The 20,873-nt window shown below is 34.7% G+C and overlaps 1 protein-coding gene across 1 annotated transcript; it reads right to left on the reverse strand.

Moving 5' to 3' along the window:
- Positions 1-4,703: 4,703 nt before the first annotated feature.
- LOC127851124 (zinc transporter ZIP1-like) lies at positions 4,704-13,197 on the reverse strand. Its single transcript, XM_052384685.1, has 2 exons — positions 12,762-13,197; positions 4,704-8,546 (listed from the first exon to the last, which is right to left on the reverse strand). The coding sequence occupies exon 2, from the start codon at positions 8,489-8,491 to the stop codon at positions 7,178-7,180; it is 1,314 nt and encodes a 437-aa protein (XP_052240645.1). The 5' UTR covers positions 8,492-8,546; positions 12,762-13,197; the 3' UTR covers positions 4,704-7,177.
- Between the last annotated feature and the right edge of the window lie 7,676 nt (positions 13,198-20,873).

A 20,873-nucleotide genomic window follows, 5' to 3' on the forward strand; every position in this document is an offset into this window, starting at 1 on the left:
GTATGCACATAAATACAATTAATTAGAATTATGTTCACAGAAAGCTTACTTCAAATAGTAAATAACAAATTATTTCTTGAAATAATTAATTAGTGAATTTCGCCTTCCTTTATATAATTTTTCTTTATAATTCTGACAAAAGTATATGAGAATCATATGTCACGTAAGCACAGTCGAGTGGACTAATTATATATACTATTAAATGCTTAGATTAATGAGAAAGAAAATGTATTCTACTTCTCTACAGAGTTGCCTCAGAAAACTAATAGAGCGTTGTGTCCGCAAACACGTATGCCCAAGTTTTAAACACTGTTATGTCTCGAATGATTTTCTGATATAAAAAATCTGGTCCGCCTCTTTTTACCAAGCAAACAGAGAATATGCCTCTTCAAAATAAAACCGAACATCCCTCCAGTTACGCAAGACAGGTCTCGTGATCAATTTTGATTTATCATTTCATATGTTTATATATGTCTATATATGTCTATCAAGTCCTTTAAAACCTCTTCATTCTGCAGTTGATAAAGAAAACTTCTCTGTCTCACCTAGAGTTTACATTCCAATGTTTACCGATTTGCTTGGTAAAAAAGAACAATTAATTTATTGAACAAACATTTTAACAATTATTGAAAAATCAATGAATTTAAGTTTGGATTCAACGAAATTGTGTAACTTCAAAAATGGGCTTCTAAAACAATACAATAAATAATTAAGCTAGAGCAGCAGACCTATTTTGGCAAAAGTAGTTTATTAATAAAGTATAGTACTTGATCGTATTTCTTTTATGCTATTAATTTCATACTGTGTACCTGGTTCTGAGTATCTATGTAAACGGTTGTATGGAAAAAATACTTTTTGTTTTACATTTTTGTTTTATTTGTGTGTGTTCATTTTTATCTGATTTCTCGCTCTAAAGAAATTTGAACCATTTTTTATTTAAAGTCGTTGACAATACTTTCAGTTTGGGCCTTCTAGGACTTAGAGGATATATTACTTTTGGTATAGCCATAGTGTTAAAACATTTTTCTGATCAAAGATGGTTTCATTTTTTTCCATTTTTGTGAACTGTTTTTACATTCTTTTATTTATTTAAAATGATGTATTGTAGTAGCAGTTGTTGTGTTATAAAGTTTTATCCCCAGCACTGATGCGTGTTCTCAATTCCATTCAAAATTTTCTTTAAATAGGTTTATGTTTTATATTTTTGTGAATTAATGTACCTTTTGTCATACAAACAAGTATAGTGTGTTCGCTAACTATAACCCAAAAAAGCGTCATCGTCAAGAGCTCTGCGACACGGTAAGTCGTTGATGAACCAATTTATTTCAAATAAACTTTCTACTTGTCTGTATGTTTCTGGTATTAGACGACGAGAAACACATCTCTAGAGAAGCACCAGACACGAGTTCATCTATCGGTTGCTTTGTTCTGAGCACTTTACGTCGGAAGTGCTTTACACGCCGGCAAGGCAACATACCAAGAATGACCATTAGACTTGTGATGACAAACATTGTGAGCACCTTAGCTACGACAATGTCACTCGGACTTTTTTGAAGGAACCAGTGGAAGTGTTGTTGCACAGGCACGGCGTTTAGCATTGCATCTGAAGAATAAAATAGTTCCATTAGATAAGAATGTGTAATGTTGAAATCCATAAATATGTAAAGGATGTCACAAAAGCTGTGAAGGTATTAGCATATGTTTGGTCAGGTTCAAACATAGTGCAACATATAAAACAATCGAAATATTTTTAAGAAACAGGATCATTATAGCGCATCATGTATTTTTTCATGCAACACCGTTCATTAAAATGTACATTCATACAGAACAATAGTCGATATATTCTTCATTCAATTAAATGCAATGTTACATACATTAAAAGTTTAACAGTTCGAATCGATTTTTTATGGGAAAGAAGTTTTTGTGAACACATTAGGCAAAGAAGATACCATTGAAACAAACAGGTTATATCCCGCAACATATATAAGATTAAGTGGGACACTTCAATAAATTAAAACAAACATAATAAACTATGTCGACATTTAGTTACTTCATTGCAAATGCATTAACATTTATAAAAAAAACTTCGCCATACTGTATTCGTTATTTTATAAACTTTGCATAGATAATTGCATTACATTAAATTATATAATCTTAATAAGAATTACACATATAAACAACAGTATTACTGACGAAACCGTAGCTACACATTTTGCTTTAAACGTCTAGTTTCGATTTCCAATAAGCATACCTTTGCATAACTTTAATTACTATATATAAGATAATAGTTTATTATTTAATATCATGTGCAGTGTTTTAACTTGTGTGGGTAACTGCGCTCCCTGACATACACACATAATGCGCTAACTAGTTTCGATCGATGTTTATATAATGTATTTTTTGTGCAAACAAAAACTTTCGGTTTATAAATAAATATAAGTGTGTGCTATTCCTACTAGCGCACTTAAACAACATATGTAGGACACATCGACCTGAAATACATTTACATGGAATAAAGTTACAGATTTCGTTTTTAATGGAAATCCTTTTGTATATGCGCAAAGTCACGTTTTTAGTCCCGATATCTATCAAACGCTGAATAGTTCATATGTTTTGAAGGAATACTTAAATTATAAATTAGATCATGAAAAAGAGTTCGTCCGAGTTAAAAAGGTTGGACATATTGTCTTGAACGTTGTAAAATAGTACCGCAATAAAGGTCAAAGGTCAGAGTATCATATACACTGTAATAAGAAGAGAACGTAGACTGACAAACCTTGATATTCTATTCGGCTGTATTACTGAGTATTAACGAAAATAAAAAGCAGCTATTTGCGTCCCAATAAATTTCACGATTCTCCTGACGACCTAAGTTTCTCTTTTGACATGCATTCATCCCAGGGTAATTAATCTATTATAAAGCCATTCACACTGCCTTTGCTTCAATACATCCCAGGTGTATGCACATAAATACAATTAATTAGAATTATGTTCACAGAAAGCTTACTTCAAATAGTAAATAACAAATTATTTCTTGAAATAATTAATTAGTGAATTTCGCCTTCCTTTATATAATTTTTCTTTATAATTCTGACAAAAGTATATGAGAATCATATGTCACGTAAGCACAGTCGAGTGGACTAATTATATATACTATTAAATGCTTAGATTAATGAGAAAGAAAATGTATTCTACTTCTCTACAGAGTTGCCTCAGAAAACTAATAGAGCGTTGTGTCCGCAAACACGTATGCCCAAGTTTTAAACACTGTTATGTCTCGAATGATTTTCTGATATAAAAAATCTGGTCCGCCTCTTTTTACCAAGCAAACAGAGAATATGCCTCTTCAAAATAAAACCGAACATCCCTCCAGTTACGCAAGACAGGTCTCGTGATCAATTTTGATTTATCATTTCATATGTTGCAACTACATTAACATTTTCAAACTTTTAAGTATTGATTAACATTAGGGTATTGCCATCAGCTGTATACAGTCAATTCACGTTTATTGCCGGTTGCTAATGTAATTTTCAAAATACCATTTGAAAATCACTGAAATTAGGGACTAATGAATTGTACTGCATCCACGATGAAAAATCCGACAAAAATGCAAATATTTTACCTTGATGGTGGCTGTCGTAAAATTGTTGCCTGGAAGCACTGCATATTGCAAGTTGATCTTTCGCATTTAATATAATAAACAAATACATAAAACCCTATGATATTACAATCTGATCTCACACGCCTTTTAAATTTGATCATTATGAACAAAATTACATAACGTCAGATACTGAATGTTCAAAAGGACGGGTTAAAGCATTGGACAGTTTCCGATGATCAGATTTTATTCGTCTGGATTTGTTTCATTTATATATGCAAATTGGTATGCATTTAACAATATGCTGATATTTGCTAAAGATATCCATATAAAAATTATTTTGTCAACATTAGCACCACCATATTATAAGCATCATTATCATCAACAACTTCGTCTTCAAAATGTTTTTTTGAAAGTTAAATTAAAAATAATAAATACTAGTAAGTCTTGCCCAAAAAGCTTCAGAAAATATTTGGCACGACGGTTATAACGAAGTTGCAGATTTCTCCGACGAATACACAAGGTCAAACTCTAACTGGTGACACGACGATCTAACATATTGAATATGTGTGGTCTATTATTTGATACTCCTTTCTGTTCCGGTTGGGTTTAATTACGCATCCGATTCAATTAAAATAAGTTATATTACTTTGGACTGTTTCGGTATCACCAAGATCACGAACAATCATACGTCAATGCACCACCTCTACATAAAACTTGGATGCGTAATAAGTAGCTGATCTATTGTTATGATATTGTTGGTGCTCATCGTGTATGAAGGAGACGATGATAATGATGATGACGCCAAGGACGACTACTGAATCAATGAACCTAAATGAAGATAATCTGAAAATCGTGGACAAATCACGAGAAAGCGATTATGGTGATGATGGTGATTATGATTGTGATTTTTCGGTTGTCTAAATTGTTGATGTTAACTTAGATATCGTAAAAAGGATGTTGTTATAAAAATACCTAAGTGCGTTCCGTTTCTTAAGTCATGTGTACTTTTGCAACGTACATTTGTGGCCCATGTTTGTTTATGTAGAATAAACATCATATTTGGGGGAGGGGGGAAACAAATCGAATGCTTATTAATGTGTAGATAATGGTTAACATTTTAATAAGTATATAAATGCCAATATTTAAAAAATACATTTAATGCACTGAAAAGAAAAACGACACATTTCTAAATCATATATCCTGTAAAGCATGACAAACATCAAGCATACGCAGACTTACAATTTCACATAATGCAAAACACGGCATTTATTATTTCAAACACGACAGAGTCTCCTAGATCTTTCATGCTCTGTTGTCGCCCATGGGAACTCAATTTCATAGACCACTAGCCTTGATCGAGCATGTTGAGTGTTTATGGAATAAAATGTCCAGTAAATAATTATAGAAAACAGAGAAACAACTTCATTGTTTTTCAATATCACTTTACTCAACGTTTCGGTTAAAGACCTTCATCAGGAGTAAAACATTTTGTAATACAATTAAGAAAATGACGTCACAATCACATGACGTCAAAATAAAATAAAATGTGTAATTTAATTAACGCACCTAATAAAAATGCCTTATTACGAAAGGCAAGTCTTCTTTAATTTTGAAAGAATTCCATTATAATCATGAAAATAATAAACACCTACTAATAATTGATATCGTTTTGGGTGCATGTTTCTAGTACATTTAATGCTTTTGTGTATAAACGTGTAACTTTGTAATCAGCGCACCTGTTTTCTGCGACATTCCGCACATGAAATTAATTAATTAATTTATGCCCTTAGCAGTTTAATTGTTAATGATTAGGAAGCTTTGGATCTTTTTTCGCAGCATAAACACTACAAATAAATGATTTAATCTTCTATTGCTTCCAGATGTCGGCTTTTAAAAACCAGATTAAAACTCAAATGCTTGTTTTTAACATAATGTCCTCCCTTTTGGGTTTCTAAGATATATTACTTCTTGATTAGTTTTGCTTCTGGTAAGATGTAAATTCAAATAAAGTTAAACATGTTTTAGTGGTGCGGTGGTCGAGTGGTAACACTCTGGTCTACCATTCCAGAGGTCCCCGGTTCAAATCCCAGCCGGGGCACTGGAAATTTCAGAAATGCTTCAAGTGTTTCCCACCCAACTAGAAATGTTCTGGTATGAAACCCAGGTCATTCTCGCGTGTATCGGTGCTATACACTAAGCACGAAAAAGGACCATGGTATCTATTCGCAAAGAGCTAGGGTATCGCACCCGGATTCCTTGTATCCCAATACTGTCTCTTCGGCTTGCTGTCTCTTCAGCAAAACCAAAGGACCCCATTGGAAATCAGTGCTTGCACTTTCATGGGTTATCCTTGACCGCAATGTCAAAATAAATACATACATACATTGGACAAGAATATTTTAACTGTATATTTAAATAAATCAGTTTTAATAACGCTGTATTTTTCAATACGTTGTTTCTGGCACCGTGTAGTATGTACAAAATGTAAATGTATCCATGACTTATCTAGTTCCAACAAACTTCTGACCACAATAAGAACCTAACCTAACGTGCATTGAACGTATGTATGTATTAAACAAACATTTTCGGTGCATTATATAATACATTATATCATCATTATATCACATTCCTTCCTGGAGGAACTAATGTACGAACACGATTTATATTACTTTAAAAGATGCATTTAAAAAATAATAGTTTGACAATGAACTGGTAACTTCTTACTGCTAATGGATTTTACGAGTCCCAACTGTAGTTTCCCATGTTTTCATTCCAATTAGTTGTTTATGGATGGTTTTGTAAACGCTTTGTTTGTCTCGTTTGCGTACACTCCATAACGACTGAAACTACGGGTAATTATTGTGCAAAAGGGATATGTCAATGTTGTTTTTATTAATATCTTCATCACTGTAATGGCGTTATCACACACGTGATCATCATTTTGGAGAATAAAATGGATTTATGAGTTTAAGTGCGTTTAATTGACTTTTCTAACTTTTAAATATAACAAATAGTGTTATTTCTATTTACAACTCTCTCACTCTCAACACTGTCTTCAGTCTACAGTTGGTACAAAAATATATGTCTCAATTAACGTTCATTTTCCAATATTGACCAATCTGTTCGGTTAAAGTAGAACAATTTATTGAACACATTTTTAATGCTTGAAATAACAATCAAAATACGTTTGGACTCCACGAAATTGTATACCTTCACAAGTGTGCTTCTAAAAGCATAAATAAATAATTTAGTTCTACTAAATGACGTACGTTATGATTTAACACGTTGCATTAATATATGAGTATCTATGAAAACGTTGGTGTGGAAAGAGTCTTAGACGACTCTAATAGTTAAGCTCAAAATAATTATGATGACTTTAATTAGTTTGACTATTAATTCAAATAAACAGTTTACTTCACCTGCATGCATCATTTACCAATAATAGTAAAGAATGAATCATGTTTATAAAACAGTGACCATAGGTGTATACCATATTCGTCTCTTAAATGAAAGCTCGCGATTAAAAGCATTAGAAGATTAAAATACAAAATAGAGTCAAACTGAAAGAATTATTGATTAACCTTTGGCGACCGCTAGTGTGATGGCCATGAATACGAATCCAACAAACGTACATGATATCTTTTTCACGTCTCTATTTCCGTCCAGCTCTTTGTAAAGTATATTCAGAAAAACTATATAAAATATGGTTCCCGTGGCAAGACTTTGCAAAATAGCGTTAGGGACGTTGACGTCACTATAAAGTTGCGCACCGGCGGATATAACGATTCCTATGACGATACCCACAACACAAATGATGGAAAAAGTGCTTATAGAAAACACAATTGTCGATGCTCTATCATTATTTCTTGCGTACTGAAGACTCATTCCGAACGCTAATATAATTCTGTGAATAACTATGGCAACACACATCACCCAGACGTCACATTCCAGAACTTGAAGCCCTAGCGCCATGCCCTCAAAGACACCATGAAAAGACAAGGCAACTAGGAGAAACGCTGACTGTATGTGACCTCGACTCGTGTCCTCGCTACGACTGATCTCTGTCACAACAGTCTTAACCTCTAGATCTTGAAGATTTTCTTGAGTCAACCCTATACCTCTCCGAGTTTCAGGACACTCTTCTATTAATTCATCAGCCGTTGCGGTGTTATACTTTGGATTATCTGTATCTACAGTAACTGTGGTTACTATAGTATTTTTTGCATTGTTAGCACGTGTAGATTCAAAGCATTCAGTTATTGTCTGGTTGATAGGATATAACCCGTTGACATTCATTCTCGCAACTGGCACAGATTCGTCTGTGACAGACACACTGTGAACAATTGCCGTAGGCGTTTCGTCCGCATCTAAGTGACTATGATTTGAAATGGACCGTAGACTTCTGCACTCTATCAGGTCACATCTCTCCGCACCAAGGTCGCCATTGTTTGAACCGTATTCTTGGTCAAAACTATAACTATCATTGTCGGACGATGGGAGACACCAGTCTTCCTTGGTTTTAACGTACAAAAATCGTATCGTGTGTTCGCCAAATATAACTCCAAAAAAGCCAACCATCGTCAAGAGCTCTGCAACTGGATAAGTTGTTGTTGAACCAATTTGTTCCAATAAACTGTCTACTTTTTTACGTGTTTCTGGTATTAAATGCAGAAGACAGACGCCGAGAAACACACCACCAGAGAAACATTTGGCACCAGACACCATTTTATCTATCGTCTGCTTTGTTCTGAGCATTTTTCGCCGGAAGTGCTTGACGAGCCGACACGGCAATAGACCTACAATTACGGTTAGACTGGTGATGACAACAATTGTGAGCACCTTAGCAACGACAACATCCATGTCGACCCCCGCTTCCTGTTCATCGGACATTTGTGTTGATGCCAGTGGAATAGTTGGTGCACCGGCACGGCTTTTAGCATTTCATCTGAAAAACCAATCAAAATATTTCCATTTAACAATTATAAATTGTAAGCATAAACATTTGTAAAGATGAAATCAATAAATATAGATCTAAAAGTAAGTGTGTAATTAATTGTAAGTAAACGTAATAATATAATATATAGGGCAGGTGTGAAAAATTATTCATCACATTTAACACTTGAATAATTTGTAAGTAACATGGTCATAGAAGCACATCATGTGTATTCTAAGATAAACTTTCATACATGTAATTACAACATTATATTCAGTATTTTCTTAATCAACGTAAAAATGATGCTACAGGCATTTCACGTTTTATAAGATTGATTCAAATTAATATGAGGTCTTTCGCGTCAACTTTGAATGTTTATTAGTAATCATTGGGGTTTTCATTGAAAAACTCGAATGCCATTTTGGTCAACATATATTCAAAAATTGTGACATTTGCATTAAACTTTAAATACACTCAACAAACATTTCCAACATTAAATATATTTCTTAGTAAAGCTATATATATTTATATTAAATATTTTTCTTCACGTCATTATTTTATTTTATTTCATTAAATCATATAACTGTATATATAATCCACCCGTATTTGAAGCATTTATACTGACAAAACGTAGCTACAAGAATTGCTTATATTTTCTACTTCCGATTGTAAAGAACTTGTTTTTGCTGTTAATTTTTCATAACTGTTAATAAGCCTAAAGTAAATGAGTACATTAGCATGTGCCTGTGTGAAGTGTGTGTTGACCTTTCAGCTGTGCAAGTACTTGCACTCCCGCGCAAACACAAAAGAAGCTTATTAGTTTCCGCTTATATGCTACCTCTTATCGATAGGGAAATTTTCATTTTTACTGATTACCGGTAAATTTGTTACATGTGTATATAACAAATCCGATTGAAAATGTTTAGTGCACATTGTCTCATCCGATTGCCAGGGTACAGGATCACGTGACTGTGTGGGGTTGCCCTTTTTACTTTAATGGGTGTAAACACATCTGTAAGTGGTGCTTTATTTCAAATAACTTTTTAAACATTTAAAAAAAATTAAATAGTGCATAAAAGACCGATTATGATGCGTATGGCAATGTGAAGTACAAAAGAATTACGTTCAAAATTTGATGTGTACTACTAGGTTATGTTTTACGCAACGTGAATTTTTTACACCGATTTCAGACGTATTCAATGAGTTATTCTTATACCTTATAAAATATCGGCACAAACTGCAAGAACAACTGTATTTTATGCACTTAAGATTTTTTTGGCAAAGTTATTTAAATAACTTGAGATATTCGAAAAACTCAAGTTCTTAACGGTGTGATTACATTCTGTCCAGCCCGTGTGTAAACCCCTGAAAACACCGTTGATTCAACACCCTGATTGGAAATCACGACATAGTTCAGGTGTCGGTTTTTCTTTTGTACATGCAGTGTAATAACCAGGAATTATATTTAGAGATACTTTCGTGATCGAGTTAAAATGGTTTAACATTATGACACAAATATCGTGAAATACTAGATGTAATAAAGGAAACAAATGTCATGACTGTTTATTGAATGTAATGCAAAATCCTGACACGACAAGAGAAGTTTGAATGACAAATCGTGATTTTGTCCTACGGCTGTTTTCTTATGTATACCAATTTTATAAAAATAATAGAGTTGAAGGCGTTATAAAAGCAAACCAGTAGCAGTAATTTCAGATTCAGATTTTTTACGTCAAATATTTATCTAATGACATATGTTCATTCTGAGGTTATTGATGTATTATCAAGAAATTCAAGATTCCTTTGCTTCAATTATGTCTCAGGTGTAGGAAAATATATTCAAGTTTTTAGCAAATTGTCATATATATTCAAAGAATTTCTTCATCAAATCGTAATACGACGAACGTATTACTTGCAATTATTAATTTGTGGACATTGCTTTCATTTTTATAAGTTTTCTTTACAATAATGACGACAAAGATATGAGTGTCATATATCACGTATAGACAGTCTTTTGGAATAATTATCCGTCAGCATGAACTACTTACGTTAGTGTGAAAGAAAATATCTTGATACATTATTCAACAAATTTGACGTCTGTAAGGGAGAACAGATCCATTTCGCCGTTAGAAATATTAGTAATTCACTACCAATGTAGCGCGCTGTCTCCAACATGGTACCTTCATTTGGAATGATTATGAAATGAAGACCAACCAAATATTCACCTCTGATTTAATCAACAGGCCTCTAGAGTATTCCACAGTTTCGTATACAATTGATGAGATGAAACAAAATTATGCTTAACAGAAACTTCTGTCCGACCAATGACTCTATCGAAGGCAGTCAGGTTCTTCAAATACCATACAACGCTTTTATTACGTTTTGCATCGGTTACTGATGTACGACCAGTCTCGCGGGAAATCAACCCCTCGGTTAATGATGCATAAAAGAACGAGATGATCGGCTTATTTCTGAAGGCAAGAAGCTCTTTAACATGACCAGTACTTGTATCTGATTGAGAGTTTAATTGTTGTCAGTATGAAGATTCCGAATAGGAGCTGTCATCCGTGGACTTTTCAGATAACGTACTGCGCTATAACGGAAATGCCAAAATTATAAAGCATGATTCGTTTATAACATTGAATGATATACTGTTTTACATGACAGAATGGACGTGGATAAACCATTAGTTCCAATATGTATTATTGGAAATTGTGGTCTGTTGAAATGGTTGTGTTGTTTAGTCTAAATACGCACATTGTAATAATTACATAAACTGATTTATAATCCATATTTATTCATTTTTATTGAATGTATTATATTAAAATGTCATTGTTATAGTGTAAAAAAACAGTTGAAACCTTTGCAAAACCACTCGATTCATTATCCTGCAAGACTCCAAATGTATCGAAATTCGAGGAGTGCAGACGTACATAATTGAATACATTATTGAATAAATACGTGTAATATTTAACCGTTGGAAATATACATATATATATATATATATATATATATATATATATATATATATATATATATATATATATATATATATATATATATATATATATATATATGTAAGGCGGATTTTAATATATACATGTATGTTTTATGATGTATTTTTGGTATATCCCTTGTATCAGATAACGTACAACTAAGATGTAAAATGGGACAACAGGAGAATTCGTACAATTACAGAATACGCTAATGCGTTATTGATATTGTTTTATAATGAGAGCATCCCATAAAAAAGGTTAAAAGGTTTGTTGTTGTTTTGGTTTTTTTTTATTGTTTGGATACGTGATGCTTATTGTCGGCTTTTTAGTTGATAGTTGTTTCAATTTTGTTTACTCTGTTTAAAAAAAAATATTCGCGAGCTTCAACATCCGTCAGTTACAGAGAACGATAAAGAAACGATTAAACTGGTAAATATAACATTTGTTTCACAATTTTATGTTACAATTATGAATTCAAGTATATATATATATATATATATATATATATATATATATATATATATATATATATATATATATATATATATATATATATATATATATATACAAGTAAATGAATTGTACATGGCTTATTACACCGTGAACTTAAGTTTAAGACCACCATTCGTAAAAGTATGTCAATCTTTGACATAATAAGCAATGTGTACTCTTCATTTCCTAAGTGAAATGCGTGAACAAAAAAAAACACACACGCCAGAAGTATAAAAGGAATACAATGATAAATATAATTATTTCCATAAGTTAGGTTAAGATCGATTAAGAGAATAGAAGGCACATGAAATTATTTGAGTTTTTGTTTACGGCACTTATTTAAAAGAACCTTACAATAGATGCATTAAGGCATCATAACACTGTGCCAAGGAAATGCAAACACATATCGCCTATATGCCTTTTCTCGAGTTATAATGTTCTTTAAACACCAGTATAATGGCAGTGTTATAATATACCTCAGACGTAAAGAAGTCTTCGGAAAAGTAATTATTGTAATATTAGTAATACCGCAGTCATGATCTAATACATGAAAAACATATTATGAAAATGTTTTATTACCATATTCTATTGAATAAAATGTTTTGTTACTTTTGTAAGTGTGACAAAAACAAATTATATATATTTGACTTAAATAGGACTTAATACTGTATCTAAATACTAAATCTATTTCACACGATTTTTCAATAGTGTTGACAAATAGAATTTTTTAATAACAAACCTTTGGCTTGGTTACTTCCAATAAACAGTTATTAAAACAGTCATGACGCCAACAACTGTATTCCAAACATTTCATTTTTACTGTCCACACATTTCCATAATCGAATTCGGAAAGCAAACAAAATACGTTCCCCGCTTTGCCGATATGTCCAGTCTTCACATTCTGCAAACTTTTCTGAAATATTAATGACCGTTGTCATGCAGTGAACGCGCCCATATTGCATTCATTGTGATCATCGCCGTCTCAAATGTTCCAGTGAAGATTATTCAATCATTTCAACGCTCGACACAGCGCGTTCATATTCGTTAAAACCAGCACCCCGATGGCTATTCCAGCCATAAGATGCGTGCCGCGACCTTTTGGCTCTGGTCTTGCACACCTTCGATGATGATATCTGCCATACAAATATAACTGTACACGATATAATCGTATTATTAAGACTATCGGGATCGGTATACGTGAACATTAGTGGAGAAAACTAAAAGGGATACATGAGACAGATAATAGCACGGTTGGTTTACCAATACGCTAATTTATCGCCATCGAGCGGAATTGTGGTTGGCATGCCAATGATATAAAGTACCAATTATCGAGACGTGCGACACCCGGGTGTATTTCGGTATGGTGAGGATGTGTTCCAATTATAGTTCTTGTATTATTTGTTCACATAGTCTCCAGATCTTTAATCTTCCATACATACCAGCATGTACAACTTCTTTTTTTCAATATCGATTGATGTCATTTAAGTACTTAAAAATTAAAAACTTAAAACCATTCTTAAATATTTTAATATGAATTGAAGACTTTATTGTAAAGTATTTAAATAATGAAATTGTTTCGGCAAATAGTATGGTAGCAAACGTACAGTTTAGCAGTAGTTGTATTCGTTTTCATTATCATTGAGATTAACCTTTCTACTAGTTGCTCTTTTGTGGTCAAATAAGCAAGAAACACATAGATCTACGACTCAAACAACTTCAACATCTACTGCAGTTTACAAAATTCGACGTCGAGTGTATTAATTGCTTATGCTAAATGATTATCTAAATGACGTCGATACAACTGAAAGCGCCTTTGAACGTGCACTCTTGCATGAAAAGGACGCTATATAAATCCGGTATAATAATAATAATAATAACTGAAAGACCCTTTTGTCAGTAAATAAAGATTACATTTATTATTAACTTCTTTGTTTTCTAAAAAATGTTTTCTTCTTAATAGTAAAAGGTATTATGTATTTTATACACAATTAAAGATGCTTCATTGCATTTGTAGCAGGAGCTATTTATCGCCTTTATTTGTATGTCCTACGTGACACGAATGGTTATAACATCTGTCAAGCGTTAAATATATGAATGTTATTATATTCTTAAGTGACATCACCATGATCTTTTAAAAAATTAATATTAACATCCGCTTGTCTATATTAAGACATTGTCAATACAATACAATGCAAATAATATAACAAGGAAATAATAAAACACGGTTCGCCGTCTTCAAATGGTCGATGTAGACCTTCTTTAGGATTTACAGTCAAATTTTAAAGGTCAAAAGACATGTCATTAAGTCGAAATATTTTTCAAGAAATACCGGTACACAATTGTTTAAAAAAAAATAAACCTCGTGACAATTCAAAAGCAAATAAGTGCACGTTTCTATTGTTGATTCATCATTATTTTTCGTTTTAATTTTAACACCATTTACTTCTATGACTGTGCTTTATATAACCAATACAAAATCCGTGTGGCGACGTTTTAAAGATTGCCAGTTACCAAAAGCGCGTTAAAATGGTTACTTTTGGTAAATGGACGGACAAAATGGCCACACATTCTGTTGTTTTTATACAAGAAAAAAAAACAAATTATGCCTCTAATGGGCTGATACGATCCGACGATCTACGACTGTCAGTGCGCATGGTGCCTAATATTCCCAACGGAAGGATAAATGATATTTGTTCTGCTTCGCAAACCGTATTAATCATTCCCTTACCGAGATTTTACAACCACGTTAACATTTTCAAACTTTAAATTATTTATTTTTATTAGAGTAATATGAGCTGCGCAATACAAACCAACTTCGCGTTTATTGGCTCTTGCTAATTTAATTTTCAAGAATATCATAGGAAAATCAATGCCACTGCGCGGAGTTGAAATGAAATTAGAGACTAATGAATCGTATTGTTTCCTCGATGGGGTTTCACAAAATCCGAGAGAAATGCAAATATTTGCCTTGACGGTGGCTGTCGTAAAACAGTTCACGGGCAGCACTGCATATTGCAAGTTAAGCCACGAAACGGAAATGCGTTATCTCTGGCATTTAATATAAAGCAGTAAGCTAATTAAATCTATTGATTCTACTATTTGATCTCGCAGAACGTTGCCATATGAGCTAAGTAGATAATGTGAATGGAGTTCTTTAACAGATGAGGGAAAGCATCAGAGTGCTTAACTTTAAACTCCGTCAGATGTCGTTGTCAAAGCATGTGGCAATCTCTATTTGGATACAAAATGTTGAGCATTCATTGGCAGACAGAGTATTGCCACCACCTCATAAACACAAGTCTGTAATTGTAATTTCTCCTGTTTCAAGGTTCTATTTGGTAATCAGGTTTGATATTTTTTGGTAAATACATATGAAAACTGGACGCGTATGGCCCGGAATGAATGCATTAACCGTGCGTGTACATATATATCGCTACTTTATCTACATGTACGCTTAAAATAAGTTCTACACTTTTACACGTACGGAATTTCAACCGTGTTGTGAAAGCTTTTACTTCTATGTATTTAAATAATGTATGGATAACCAATTGTCTGGTCATAATACTTGTCTCGCATAAAGTAAATGTTGCATATCATATTGGTGTTGGGTAGGGGCGACTAGTAAAGAAGGCTATGGAAGTTTTTACGCATTCTATATAGTAATATGATAAAATAACGATAATTTTACACATAAAACAAACAGTGTTTTACTATTTCATACAAAATGAAATAAGTCTTCGTAAGCAATTTCACAAATTATACAATATAATTGTTCTTTTAAAGGGACCGTTTCACTTTTGGTTAATTGACAAAATTGAACATTTAAACATTGTTTCAAATTCGCACATTTCTTATGACATTTGCGAGGTAACAGTTATACTTAACATTTACTTTGATCTAACATATCCATTATATGCATCTTTTGACGATTTAAAAACCTGAAAATTATAAAACGTTACAAACGCGAAACGATTGAATAATTGGGAATGTTCTGTTGTTCTCATTGTATTTTGTAACATTACTACGATTGCTTATATACACTACTCAAAAGTCAGCCAATCAAATTGTTCCACGTGGTAGTTCATGGTGATCTTTATACAAAGGGAAGTAATCATCAACAAATGAGGAGATAATTTTAGCTATCTCGAGATCTCGACTTCGCTAACTCGTGGCCACGAGTTAGTCGGCCAATCAAATTGTTCCATATGGTGGCCAGCACAAGTTACGCACAATTTGATTGGCTGACTCACTCGTGGCCACGAGATAGCTAAAATTCTCTCCTCTTTTGTTTAATGCACCCTTCTTGTATTTACTCCACCGCTCTTTTTTTAATTGCACTCCTCTTTTATTTAGTTTTGCACTCCTCTTTTTTGTATCTCGTGGCCTCGACTTAGTAACTCGAGGCCACAACATAGATAACTCGTGGCCACGAGATAGTAAGTCAAGGCCACGAGATAGAAAAAAAAGAGGAGTGCAAATTTAAAAAAGAGGAATGAATGTCACCTCTATGCCATCGTACTTTAGGTCCGTATCAATTAAAAGCTTTTTATGACAAACTTCAAAACATGCCAAAATCTGTGAAAAGGTCCCTTTAATACTACTCTATACATACAAATTCTGTCAAATTAAAATAATTATCACCTGGTTTGATCTGGATCATTGAAACTAATGTCTGGACGGTTTTGTTAAAAAAATCATCTGCTTTTTTTTCTATTAAATAAATTAGGAAATATCATTTCGCCATATCCGCCTCTCCAAATGATCCGCGCATACACGCTGACAGCGTATGTAGAACGTTAGGTAAATATCATCATTCTGTTATATACAGGCATGTTGATTGACATATACATGGTCGATATAACTTAAGGTAGAACAGTGTTCTACCGTGGAGGAATTTCAGAATCGATGCCATAATCTTTCAAATTATGACAAATCAATGTCGCCCTATAAATATCTTTTAAAAATAACCAGTCGCTTAGGTTTATCGTTGCCTGTGTTCCTTGAACTCCACAGCATCACTGAAAAGTATATGATTTTCATAATTGAGTCGTGTTCTGATAAAACTGGGCATAATGCATGTGCGTAAAGTTTCGTCCCAGATTAGCCTTTTCAGTCCGCACAGGCTAATCAGGGACGACTTTTTCCGCCTAAACTTGATATTCGGTAAGGAAGGATTTCATTGAAACTAAAAATACCATAAAAGCGGAAAGTGTCGTCCCTGATTAGCCTGTTCGGACTGCACAGGCTAATCTGGGACGACACTTTACGCAAATCAATTATGCCCTGTTTTCTCAGAACGCGACACAATTTGACTTGGACACTGAAGCAAGTCATTGTGTATCCATTCAAAGTAAAAAGATATGTACTTCATTTCCTTACTTTGCCGGCGTCTGTTTATTTCATCCTCAGCTTCAGCTGGTTTCTTCAAGCATATTCTGAATAAAACAATCTTTCTGTAAACATCTGGAAACATGTCTCGTTTAAAAAATAGCTATTGCATATCTTACAACAAAAAAATCAAATTGTCCGTGTGCAGTTTATGGCAGTATATACAAGGATTGTTGCAAATATTTGCCCTCACATCCTGTCTTACATTGTTGACAAAAACAACTCTGGTAAAAAAGCTTGTCAATTTGGTTATAAATTCACAGTGTAATAATGTTCGTCGTGTGAATACCAGTAAATAGATAGACCACCTTCAGTGTCATCCAATGTGTTGTTTATGAACAAATCCTGCGATAGCACATAAATCTGGTATTTAAGCGCAGCTTGAAACTTTTTCGCTTTCTCGATTCCACGTTGTTTTATGGGTTGCTGTCTTGTGTAACTCTGTAACTCTACATTAAGTTTATCGTAACTTTTAATTGGGTAATTCTGCTTTTGCTTTGTGATAATCTCGTCAGTTCTTCGTGGAAAATTTAAAAACGGAATAAAAAAAGAAAGATTTCTTGAACGATCCATTATCCTAGTCTACATTTTCCAATGGGGGCCATAGGTAACACTGTTGATTCGTTATATGACGCGCATATTTCAAGTAACAACTAATTCGGTCGCGCTACGACCATGTTTCTTGTTGGTTGTATGTAATATTAGAGCGGAACGACAACTCTGCAACAAAATTGCTTATAGAACAATTGAAATATACGCTCTGTGGAGTTACATAAATGATAAATTCCACAATATATAAACTAAAATTAATACAGTAGTTTAATTGAATACTTTTAGGGTAAACCCCAGTCCCATAGTAGCACGGATGGAAACGAAGTCCCGAATCACCCCGGATCCAGAACCGAGACGATACGTGACAATCCTTGGAGTTTGCGGGATCTTTTTTAGCGCCGACGGTCATCAAAAGACGCTTATCTCCGTGACAATATGGAAACCCCCGTACACTACAGTCCCGGCAGCAACACGCAATCAACGCGGACCGTACCGGAACAACACGGCAGAGATACGGATAGCACCGGATAAACATTGACCAACACGCCTTCTACACGGACCATTCCGGACCTACCCGCCAACAACACGGATAAACACAGCAGCGATACGGACCAAACACGATTTGCCCGGACCGAAAATATTTTTTATTACAGAAAGTTGAGTTTCGGAGATCGCATCAATTCGGGTGGCCGGTTAGCGCAGTGGTTGGTACACGCGCTTCTCTCCTAAGCGATCCGAATTCAATATCAGTTCCCGACAGCATGTAAGTTTGGTTGGTCGCTTAAATTACAACACAAGACCACACGAATATTGAAGTCTATCAGAAACAAAATAGCTGGACATTGCAGGTATGATTCAAAATTCGCCTAACAGTTCGTTAGTAAAATAAATTTATTAGGTATTAGTGCTGTGATACACTCCAGGTAGGAGTGCTGGGATACACTCCAGGTAGGAGTGCTGTGATACACTCCAGGTAGGAGTGCTGTGATACACTCCAGGTAGGAGTGCTGGGATACACTCCAGGTAGGAGTGCTGTGATACACTCCAGGTAGGAGTGCTGGGATACACTCCAGGTAGGAGTGCTGTGATACACTCCAGGTAGGAGTGCTGGGATACACTCCAGGTAGTAGTGCTGGGATACACTCCAGGTAGGAGTGCTGTGATACACTCCAGGTAGGAGTGCTGGGATACACTCCAGGTAGGAGTGCTGAGATACACTCCAGGTAGGAGTGCTGGGATACACTCCAGGTAGGAGTGCTGGGATACACTCCAGGTATTAGTGCTGGGATACACTCCAGGTAGGAGTGCTGTGATACACTCCAGGTAGGAGTGCTGGGATACACTCCAGGTAGGAGTGCTGGGTTACACTCCAGGTAGTAGTGCTGGGATACACTCCAGGTAGTAGTGCTGGGATACACTCCAGGTAGGAGTGCTGGGATACACTCCAGGTAGGAGTGCTGGGATACACTCCAGGTACTCACGCAATGCAGCCTCAGGCGCGAAATTGCCTTCTGTACTCCGAAATGCACACACCCTCAAGCGGCCATTAAATCATTGTGCAGATCTCGATGTAGTCACATTTTTTCCGTGCACAAAGCTAAAACGTCAAAATACCAGTCAAAATATAGCGTACTGTAAAAGTGGGCCTTCCAATTCCTAAACAATCGCTACTTACACCATCGGCTAGCGATAAAGGACAGCAAAACAATAAGAAACAAACTCGATGTCCAGATTGAGATCCACATAAGCTTCCAAAGTAGATCTACAAGCATCAGTACCGTCTACGGAAACTGACGCTTAAAATGAAAAGGAAACGCCCCTTGTCCTTTTAGAGGAACAGGGGATGGGCATACGGACGTTTGGTTCAAGAAGAACCCTATGTTGTGCACGAAGAGCAAGAAGAAATACAAAACACGGCGAAGAAATAAAACCTCTGGAATTCAAACGCAGCAGAGCTTAAACTGGAGCCTATCGGGCTCGGATCACCGGATAAAATTCCTACGCCTTACACGATAAACGGTCCCCAATTCAACACACTATCTACCTATGCTCTATATAATTAATACCATATAATTACAACGTGCTTCACTGAAATAAGTTCCCTGACTGTCAATGACGTACACGGACAACTGCGGCATAATTACGGCTGTACACGGATCATAAACGGCAGCTACACGGACCATTCCGGATGCTGTCATCGTCCCGGTTTGTCACGGATCAACACGGCAGTTTTGAACTTCCCAAAACTGCCGTGTTGGCCTCAAGGAGCCCCAAGGACTTTCCCAGGCGTTCAAGGACCTACAATGATCGATACGGAGCTACACAGTTCACACGCCGGATCGTGCCGGATTTGATCCGTGTTGATCCGTGGACTGGGGCTTTACATTCAACCATAGATTATATACCTCTTAATAATATTGTATACATCGTGTATCCGTGGTTCATTTAAAAGAATTTCCTTTTTTTAAAGTTCATTTTTTGGTTCAAACGCCTATCAGCAATCTCACCCATTACTTTTGTGGAAAATTTCTGTATGGTATGTGTGTTTGCTGTGCGGTTATTTAAATACTGTGCTTTTGTCGAAATATCGCTGCCAAAACCCTGTTTGCTGAGTCTGCCTTGAGATAAAATTCTCTTAGAAATTACATGACATATTTTTTATCCAATTTTCGTAAGAAGATTATTTCAATTTTAATTTGACTCCAGGCTTTCACAATCTAAAATAGTAATAATAAAAATCAACATGGAAATGCCTTGAAAGTTAGTCGTTTCAAATTGGGGAATTTGATTTAGTGTAAACTCACCTATGATAGAGACCGTTGCTAATTTTACTACACATAATTTTATTGTAATTACAATTCCTCCGCAAAAGGTTTTTGCTTTCATAATATAATTATAAAATTTCGAAAAA

Source organism: Dreissena polymorpha, chromosome 11 (genome assembly GCF_020536995.1).
Source record: "Dreissena polymorpha isolate Duluth1 chromosome 11, UMN_Dpol_1.0, whole genome shotgun sequence".
NCBI classification, from domain to species: Eukaryota; Metazoa; Mollusca; class Bivalvia; order Myida; family Dreissenidae; genus Dreissena; species Dreissena polymorpha.